Raw genomic sequence first — 10,821 nt, 5'->3', positions numbered from 1 at the left:
GCAGCCGTTGTTCTCCTGTGACGACTTAGGCCAGGCGATCGATGATTTTTCAAAGGCAATTATTTCCATCAATTTCTAGTCCCCATCTCCGCTTTTGGCCCCTACAGCGGGGAAAAGCGGGAGACAGATTTGCACGGGATCGAACACTACAACTGAGCTGCAGAATCATCCGCTGGCGCACATTTCTTTATCGGTTTAGTCAAGAAAGCTGCTCCATTGCTTTGGGCTTTGCCCCCTCCAATAGCCGGCCATGGATGGATCGTCGGCTGGGCATGCAGGCAAAGCTGGCGATCTAGTACTGCTCCTGTCCTCCAACCGAAACTGAGCAACGCCACTTTTACCACCTTCCCGGCTTAATTTCCTCTTAATTTATCACAACATCACGCATGAACAATTGAACATGAACAAAAAGAGAGAAGCGGCTGGCACACACACATCTTTTACTTTCTGCGGCTTAATTTCCTCCTGTAATTTATGACGGTGTCACGCATGAACATGGAAGAAAAGAAGGAGGGAGGGATCGTCGACACCGTTCCTGTCGCTGATCGGCGATGCTGTTAGTGCTGTTGCGGTAGTTGCAGTGGTGGTTACGGTGGCCATGCCGTGGCATATGGTGCCCGATGATTTTACCCGGGACTGGGAGGCGGGAGGGGATCAGTTCGGTTTGGGGTGTGGTTTTCGTGGAGATTTTTAAGGTCGCGTGTCATGGCTCCCGATGTTGGCCCCTCTCCTTTCCCGGCCCTCTTCCGCGCACCCTTCCCAATCCCATCTTCCTCCTCCCTCCTCCCAGCTTTCCATTGCTGTGGCCGGCGGGGGCCACCGTCGCCTTGGCGTTTCCCTCTCAAGGTTGGTGGCACTTCCCTAACGTACCTCCTATCGAACCAACGAAACTAATCCCACTACTAGCCTAGTACTAGCTAGCTAGCTTGGCCGCAGCTGGGGCTGTGTGCGGAGCTGTATGGGCAGTGTGATGGATCGTCCGGCCGGTCAGTGCCTATATATAACCACCCCCCGTCCGTTGCCATTGTTTCCTTGTACCCCGTCACCGGCAACAACTTCATTCCCCTCACTCGACTAGACTCCATCATCTCCCCTGCTCCCTTCCCCCTACGATCCATCCCCTTCACTTCCCGTTTCAGTTCATCAATGGTGGCTAGTTGTAGGCTGTAGCTCGCCATAGGTGGAGCATTGCACTCCGGCTACAGCTGTGTCTTCTTTACCCTCCTGTTCACGATCCATCGATCTCCTTACCTGACCGAGTAGAGCACACCGCGCACAAAGGAAGGGATCATGAGCATCTCCGTGAACGGGCAGTCGGTGGTGCCGCCGGGGTTCCGGTTCCACCCCACGGAGGAGGAGCTGCTCACCTACTACCTCGCCAAGAAGGTGGCGTCCCAGCGCATCGACCTCGACGTAATCCCCGACGTCGACCTCAACAAGCTCGAGCCATGGGACATCCAAGGTGAGTTCATGCATGAGTTCCTCGACAATGCTACTAGTTCGCATGTGCGTGCCCATGGTGAACTGAACTAACTGGCCATGGAAAACCGCATGCAGAGCGGTGCAGGATCGGCACTGGCCCGCAGAACGACTGGTACCTGTTCAGCCACAAGGACAAGAAGTACCCCACGGGGACGCGCACCAACCGCGCCACCGCCGCCGGGTTCTGGAAGGCCACCGGCCGGGACAAGGCCATCTACTCCGCCGCCGGGTCCGGCCGCATCGGCATGCGCAAGACCCTCGTCTTCTACAAGGGCCGCGCCCCGCACGGCCACAAGTCGGACTGGATCATGCACGAGTACCGCCTCGACGACGCCGTCCCCGCCCCCGCCAACCCCAACAACCCCGCCGCTCCCGGCGACGCCGGCAGCACCTACTACTCCGGCACCTCATCATCCCCGGTACGTACTCTACCAAGTACAGACCACACTGTGTGCCATACTGTAGTACGTTGAAGCGCATGCACGGCCGGCCGACAGGGATGGGGATAGATCACTAGTGGCGCACTGCATGCGCGCGCGATTAATGTACGTACGTAGAACGTACGTGTATGTACACGTGGCTGGTCTGCGACTGTAGACGAGATCGACAAGGTCTGGTGACGATTATCTCCGGGTGGTGGTTGGGAATGGGGACACGCATGACATGATGCATGGTTTAGCAAATAATAATTGCGATTAGCGAGTGGGAGCTGGGATTTCCTTTCGACGGGTCGCCGTCGCGGAAAGGGGCAGTGGGTGGGAGTAGGTTCAGTGCTCGTGAAGGAACGAAGCTTCACTGTAGCCGGCCCAGCCAGGGGTCTGTCAGTCACACATGTGCGAAACGAAACGCCAGCCACAGTGATCGGTTAGGGCCGGGCCGGTCGTCTCGCCTCTCGCATGGGGCCATGGCTGCCGGGGGAGAGTATCTTGGTCTGCACCAGCAGGATCGTCGTCCCACACCACACACGCGTGTCTCTTCTCCGGCCGGACCTAACCCCAGACACGCCCACACGTACGTGGTGCCGTACTTGATATGCTATACGAGTTGGGGAGGTTGGAACGGGGTAGTGGACCTGTGCTTTGCACGCGGAGACAAGCAGACGGACAAACGGACGTAGTACGCTTCTTTTGGGAGGTCAAAGGCTAGCACTGCTACACATGGACATGGATGGATGGATGGATGGATGGACCGGGCATGCATGCATTGGAGATATGTGCCTTTTGAGCTGGATGGATCGGCAAAGGCTAGCTAGTCTTTTCGTGCGGATGGATCTCATCTCATCTGCCGCGGGCAGGCACATAATTGAGTGGCTAGTTCGTGCCTTTGCTGAATATTCAACACACACACTGGCTTCTTCTTTTCTTTTCTTCCTTGTGTTCTTTCCATATTCCATAGGTCAACACATACACTAGCTAGCTTCCTCTTTTCTTTTGTAGGACTTGGCTAGTTCATGGGTGTGTAGGGTGGTGTGTCATGCATGAAGAGGGGAATTAATCTTCCATAACTACCTGTGATTCTTTAATTAATTTTGTCATATGGAACTAGTAATGTGGTTGAACATAGGTTCGTAATTTGTATGCTTTTTTAAGTGGCCTGCCTAATTAACTTGGAAGTGCGTTTTCTTCTTAATCGAAAATTCTGCGACACGATTGCATGAGCTTGACACAGACTAGAGTCTAGAGTCTAGACTAATCTAAATTACCACAAATAATTGCATGCATGTGACGTTTAAGCATTTCTCCAAGCACTTGATTACTCGATTGACTTGTGTGCTCCTCTAGTACAAACGTACCGCCGGCCCAATGTTATCGATCTCATGTGAATTATTGTCCGTCTGAGCAGATTCGTGGCGTGGCCGGAGACCAGTCGTCGGGGCAGGAGGACGGATGGGTCATCTGCAGGGTGTTCAAGAAGAAGAACATCGTCGTGAACCAAGGCCAGAACGGCGGCGGCGGCGGCGGAGCGGCGTCCAACAAGCTGGCCGGCGCCGCCCCCATGGAGCGCAGCCAGAGCAACTGCTCGTCGACGGTGACCACCATCAGCAACCACATCAAGGCGGCGCAGCAGCAGCAGCAGGACCAGCAGAACCAGCTGCTGCACTACTCCGCCAGCGACGACGCGCTCGACCACATCCTCAACCACTACATGCATGGCCGCTCCCCCACGACGCCGTGCAAGCAGGAGGCCAAGCCTGCCGCCGGCTCGGCGCTGGACCACCTGATCAACAGCACCGCGTGCCCGAACGGGACCCTGTACGAGCGGTTCATGAAGCTCCCGCCGCTCGAGCACGTCGTCTCGGGCGGGCTCCTGCACCCTCCGGCAACCGAGTACGGCGGCGGTTCAGGGAACAACAACATCGGCACAGAGTGGGACTCGCTCGACCGGCTCGCGGCCTCGTACGAGCTCAACGGCCTCTCCGACGACGTCGCGTCCGCCAGCAAGAACAGCAGCATGGCGTCCTTCTTCGTGGACGGGCACGGCGGCGCCACCGGCGCCGGCGCCGGGGACGGCGACCTGTGGAGCCTGGCGCGGTCGGTGTCGTCCCTCCACGCGGACTTGACGACGATGAATTGAAAACGTATGGCGGTGGTTAATTAATCAATTGTCAAAAGTGTTTCTAGTGCGCGGGACGCACGTCATGCCGCATGCATGCACGTACGTGCACTAGGAGCACTAACTCGACCCGACCGATCTCTCTACGTACTACATGCATGCGTGCGTGCATGGCCGGTATTGTACGTACGTACGTGAATAATTGGAGGAGACAACCAAAGCGGCGTGAGAGTGAGACTCAAGAGACCGGAGCTGATCTTGACGTGAAGGATCAAATTACAGAATTGAGAAAGGACCGCGTGTGGTAGGAGAGCAGAGTAAATATATTTGGGATATATGTATTGTTAATTAATTAAATCATCACAGTGTACCTATAGCTTATATACATGGTATATACTATGAGAGCCCTTTCAATCAACCGTAGAGGTGTGATCATCGTGTGCATTATTGTGATCAATAGATTGATCGACAAATTTACATCATATATGTTCCAATAATTTTTAGGGTGGGCATGCCAGTGGACACGGATGTAGGTCTCGACAAACTATGAATATATATCGCAAGTTTTACCCGTGAATTATTTTTGAAAATGTGATCATTGTGTTTACTATTGCTATTGTTGACAAATTAACATCCTGTGCTCCAATGATTTTTAGCGTGTGCATTCCATTGGACACGGATGGAGGTGTCGACAAACAAACTATGAATAGACCATAAGTTTTAGCCATAAAAAAAATCAACCATGAAATGTGATAACTCTGTGCATTATTGCGATCGATTGACAGTTTACCATCATGTGCTCCAATAATTTTGAGGGCGTGCAAGCCGGCACGGGATGGAAGCTGATGGACCAACAAATTAACAGCATGCGTGTGCGTGCCATGGACGAATCGATGGAGATCGACGGATCGTTGTCTCGACCCTGACCGTGTGTGGCGACAAGAGGAAAACTGTTGGGAAACCAAAAGGCGCATGGTTTTTGGCCTTCTCCAGCTGTTTCTTGTGTCGGTATTGGATGCAAGTTCGAGAAGGGGAAAAAGGGGGGGAGAGATCGATCGATGTGAAGTCGGACCATCAGGCACTACTTTTCTGGCTCCCGTTACCTCTCGTGTTGAAATATTGTACAGCCTCGTGCCACACGTACGATCATACTTTTAACGCCTTGTCGCGGTCAAATGATGGTGTAGAAATCCCGGGCGATCCTGGTTTTGTCCCTTGTCGACAACTTTTAGCTCTCTCTGTCTGGCCTTGTAGTTAATTTGTATTTACCGCCGCTCCCCGGGTGGAATATTCAGGAGCCTCTCGATCACACGTGTGTCACGCACGCACTCGCGCAACCGGCGTGGGAAAATTATTAGCTGGTGACGCACGCATATGTGTGCCCTTTTCATGCGCTCACCGGGAGCAAATTATTCTGCCTCTATAATGGTATTTTATGCATGGATAGATGGACGAGGGGATTTGGTGATAGTGCCATGCATGGTGGAGGTAGTGATGAATTCACCCAGAGCTGACGTAGAATTTAGACGCTCGGCCAAAGTGTGTGAGAAAATATCCCGTGGTTCCTCCTTTTGTGGCTCGTCCAACGTACCACATAATAACAACAAAAATACAATAATAATTGTATTACTTTCTTTTTAAACATTGACAATCTTGTGATACAAGATGCACGTACCATGCTGTAAAATTTCAACACCAAATTCGTCACATATGATGACACAGAAAGGATCAATCTGACTATAAGTAGTAGTACCATTTGCCCTTTTTGTGTCTTATTATAGTGTACAAAGTTTAGAAATAAATTTGGGTCGTGGGAGTACTAAAGTCATATTGTGTCAATGTTGTAAAAAGTTCATATTTTATTGTACTTTTTTTAGGTAGCATGAAAACATCGTAAAGAAAGTATCGGATATCCTCTCCAAAGGGTCTGTGATTTGCATGTAAGAGAGTATCAAAATTGTAGGTAAAAGAGTGACATATACCTACCAAATGCTAGTATATTTCATTTTAATTTATTTGCGTCGTAGAAGCTTCCTTTTGATGGGCAAACAATAATTAATGTCCCCGTGCATTTATATGCATAGTACCTAGATTGTCCCCTTTTGCTTTATCTTGGTACTATAGATATACTTGACCCTGTACTTTCTTTGGGACAGGTAGGTATATGATGTTGAACGGGTGTGATCATTTCTCGGTTGACTTAGAAATAATTCATTCCTAGTCGACACCATTACCTTCAGTGAAGTTCTTTGTATCCTTTGGTATTTGCATGATTCTCAATTTTGTTTACATTTTGCATTTCGCTGTTTAGGTTAGATGGAACATAGAAATAATAATTTCCCGGTTGCTCAAGAAATAGCAAAACCGTAGTGGAACTATACTTCTTCTTTCTTTCTTTCTTTCTTTCTTTCTTTATTTTTACGATGAGTTGATCTATATTTCTATGTATAAGAGAGGTAGATATACTTCTCTATGGTGAAAACCTAAAATCTTGGATCGGACAACGACGGCGATTGTGCACTGTTTTCTTCTTGAAGGTGTTGCTTTTGGAGACTTTCTATATTTTCTGAGTGTTGTATCTGGTGGTGGCGGCTGCAGGGAACACTCGATCACTATGGCGGGACCTTTATTTTTATTTTTTTTCTTTGGCTGTGTGCATCTGAGATGTCTTTGCGACATCTTGTAGGTGCTAGGTGTAATATATTCCCCTTTCAAAAAGAGATGTAGGAATATACTCGACCTTGCTTTGGGTGGAATAAATAAAGTAGTAAAAGGGGAAGGAAAATATTACATTTCAAATAATACAGATCGACTTGCTGGTTAAGTGAATTTTTTTTTGAAACTTTTGTTAGTCTCTGTGTTATTGATAATCTTGCAGAAATAATCAAATAGGTAGATTTCACGCCCGATCGTACTAGAACTCAATTAAGTTGGAGATTTCAGACTAATCAAAAGTAAATTTTCGGACCCAAAGGGATTGCTTTGATTGTCGGCACCTAATTAAGTGTCTCCTTCACGATTCCAGTACCGGAGACAGTTTAACGGTTGCTGAAAACATGGGCGCATATGGTCCCTTTCTCCCTACAGAATACGAGTCCCATTTATGCCAAGAGGGGTCTTCCTCGATCGATTGGAACCACAATATGCATGGATATATGTACTACCTGATTGATGACTGGAGATGATGAATGTACAGTACTGAAACCAATTCTACATCTCGGAAACACCAAAATGGACCCAGCAACTGCATTGCGCTGTTACATTACAGGGCCCTACTCTACCTGGCCCGTGATGGGCCTTGGAATTTATTGTTGGTTGAATTTCAACAGTATGATTGGCCTCATATCATTCAAACGGGGACCTACCATGCAAAGGAAAAAGGAAACAGCAAGGACCTTCAATCAGAATAGACACAATTCTATCCTGACAAAAAGATATATATTGCACTCGATGCACACAGTCCAACCTGTTAAAATGTTCATAGATTGGTATCGATGTTAATGCCTTTTGGTGGTTTTTTCGTTCTTACTCTTGGTTGTAGGAATTTCAAAGCAACCACTCATCACTTAAAACCGTCAATCCAATGTTAAGATGCACTGAACTATCTCACGGCTAGAACCTGTCGTTCCTCCCCTAACTCTTGACGGCTAGGGTAAATTCTCCCCTCCAGACATCACCGGCAAGCCTGTGGATTTAGCTCCCCTCTGCCTGCAGCTCAGGCGGCCGATGGCAGGAGGAGAGTCTCGGTGCCTTCACTCCGGTTAGTAGTTTAGGTTAGCATTTTTTAGTCCTCGTAGATGTGGCAATAAGGCTGATGGTGACGCTTCTTCTTTGAGTTTGTCTTCGGGGCTCCGATCCTCCTCGAGTTCGTCCATCTGTATGTAGTCGAGGGAGCTTCGACGGAGTCTACAGAGTTCGATGTAGATTACTGCCATCACTTTGTGGCCTTGAATTTGCAAGCCACGGGTCAGCCATCGTTCTTCCATGAACCCTACATCTGAGTGGTTGTCACCCTCCCGCACACCGACACAACTTCCCAAGACTATGATCCATGACTTAATTTCATGTTGAAAGGAACTCTAGATGTTGCCTAGAGGAGGGGGTGAATACAAATTTTAAAATAGTTGCGGATTTGGCTTAATTCTAGCACATGGTTAAACTAGTTGAATTATTTTTAAGGATAAATCCTAAATATGGTCAACTAAGTGTACCAACAATTCAAACTCTATCCAGAATATATCAATATATTAGCAAGTATAATTGTTCTTAAAGGCGGAAAGAGACAACCAATGTGTTTGCTCAAGTTCATGCATCCATCAACGTTCTACGTCTCCCTTGGGGTACCAACTAACGGAGTCTCACTTGAGTCGCTCTTGTATTAACTAGATCACTGATGGTGCGCGTTGCTGCACCCGTCTGTTTTGGCTCTTAGTTGGTTAGGGATATTATGTAATTTGTGGATTTGCAAGCATTGATTTGAAATATTAGGCTTTCCTATAGCTTGTGTTTTTTTTTTATTTTTGAAAATGATAGTTTGCAACTAAAGGGAGAAATCTGGTTGTTCCTATAGCTCTTAGTATTTAACCAACCTTCACTTCGGGCAACATTACAACTTCCATGGAACATACTTAGATATAAATGTTTGCAGTGCCCTAAGCCAACCTATCCATGGTTAAAACAATGATGGCTATGCACAATTTGGTTCAAGAATACAACCTTGTATGCAGTTGCATACGAAAATGGAATTAAACATAATATAGAGGCAGCATCACAGTAAATACTTGGGAAATAGATTTTATTGAAGCATACACCGAACTGGAGAAGATGCAGACCTCAAATAGGCACCAGAAACATAGCACAAAAACTTATATAATTACGGATACATCAGATGGGACACAGGGTAGGAGAGGTATAATCATATAGTTTCAAAGAAGATCAAGAATATTGATTATTACATCAAAAGGAACATACAATACATACTTACATATCATATTATCCATGATAAACCAAATAATAATATCTTCTAACATAAGAATGTAATTTGGACAAAAAATAGTATCTTTATACAAATCGCAATTGCACTACAATATTTTTTCATTGGGGCTTAAAAATTGTTGTGCCATTTTTTACATGGAATAGGAGGAACTAACTGAATTGAGCAAGAAAAGGCAAAAAAAAATCAGCATTCTCTCATTCTCTGAATACATTATCTTTCTGTAGTAGATGTATCTTGTGAGATCATCATTGTTTCAGCCCGTAGGGGGCGGAAGTCTATCGATGGCGACGGCCATACATATTGATTCACGCAGCTAGGCTGACCAAGCTGCTGGCTCAAAGAAATCACCCTCCTTGTGGTGATGCTTGAAAGGGGATAGCCTCATATATTACCTTGCTCAGAATAGCCAAGTGCCAAACTAATCAAACTTAATCCTGACAGTACATCAACATGACATTATTGACTTCAGAAGCTATGGAGTCAGATTGATTGAATGACTCGAGTCACAGGGCAGCAGGCTGGGGTGAAGGTGTGCATGCTACCACTGAACACCGGTGAGTATAGGATGGGAGGATACACAATTGTAGATGCCTTATGGGTGAATTCCTGCACTCGTCGCACACTTACAGGCCACTACAAAACACAGTGAGTATAAGATGTCCATTTCTGATCAACTACATGATAAATTCCACTTGCATGAGTGATTTCATCTAGAGTATATTGCCTAATTATTTGAAATGAAGTGCTATTTTTTTCTAATCCTACATAGACCTGGAGCATCATTCTGAAACACCAAGGAACACACACATTTCCACCAGTAGTAGTAGTAGATCGTGTGCAAAGTTCACTCCAATGCTAGGGTACCAAAAAGCTAGTACATCCACATAGCCAAAGAACATAAGCAACGAAAACTGGCATCAGATGTCAAGCAGCTCGTGATGGGCATAACTTTGTACAGTATATGTCCCTTTCTTCACTCAAATATCACTGACTTGCAATAATTAGGAAACAATAGTGGTAATGAAAAGTAGAATATATTGTAATGCTCTAGAAATAGGATTTAACTGTAGGGTGCTCTTACCTGAGTGAATCCTTGTGGGGTGCTGAGAATATAAGATGGTGGAACCAATGCTGCTCTGCACTGTCCACGTGAATGATACCCCGTGCACTGTCCAAGTGAATGATACCCCGTGCCGCCTCTACCAACAAGCGGTTTTGCAGGTCTGCTCAAGCGATTCAAACATTTGACTCCAAAGGGGAATCATTTCAGAAAGGTGCACTTTGGGAAATCCACATACAGAATTGAACAGAGGAGAGGTGTTACAGAGGAGCATATTCGCAGGCGAACCTGCACTGTTTGTGAGTACAAAGAACAATATCAACAAAATAATATCTAAAATTGGATTTGATAAAGAATCAGGGAAGAGGAGATGTAGAAAGGAACCATCAACCAAGGCTACAGGAGAATGGTTGCAGAAGTGAGGGGAGCAGGGAAGGAACATCACGCGTTGGATATTATATGGGCATGCATAAATTAAAGGCAAAACATGAATCGTCATATGTATAACTGACCTGCAATAATCTCTAGTTCAGCCCATTCATCAATTTCCATTAATCGGCCCTGATTAACACCTCAATGAATCAATGGCAAATGAAGTTCAATGATAGCCGGATGTTCGCTTCCCGGTCCACTTCCGCGTGGCGTCACCGGTCAGGAAGTCGTTCAGTCGACCAACGAGGGGCCCTATGTCAGTCGGACCCGAAGCACGGTGGCCATGAGGCGACATCGG

The 10,821-nt window shown here is 46.9% G+C and overlaps 1 protein-coding gene across 1 annotated transcript; it reads left to right on the top strand.

The window, feature by feature from the left end:
• The first annotated feature begins 966 nt into the window (after positions 1-966).
• LOC119287962 (NAC domain-containing protein 43-like) lies at positions 967-4,453 on the top strand. The gene is made up of 3 exons (XM_037567575.1): positions 967-1,462; positions 1,558-1,901; positions 3,325-4,453. The coding sequence occupies exons 1-3, from the start codon at positions 1,291-1,293 to the stop codon at positions 4,054-4,056; spliced, it is 1,248 nt and encodes a 415-aa protein (XP_037423472.1). The 5' UTR covers positions 967-1,290; the 3' UTR covers positions 4,057-4,453.
• Positions 4,454-10,821: the final 6,368 nt, after the last annotated feature.

Source organism: Triticum dicoccoides, chromosome 4A (assembly GCF_002162155.2).
Source record: "Triticum dicoccoides isolate Atlit2015 ecotype Zavitan chromosome 4A, WEW_v2.0, whole genome shotgun sequence".
NCBI lineage: Eukaryota > Viridiplantae > Streptophyta > Magnoliopsida > Poales > Poaceae > Triticum > Triticum dicoccoides.
This window is presented reverse-complemented; position numbering and strand designations above follow the sequence as displayed.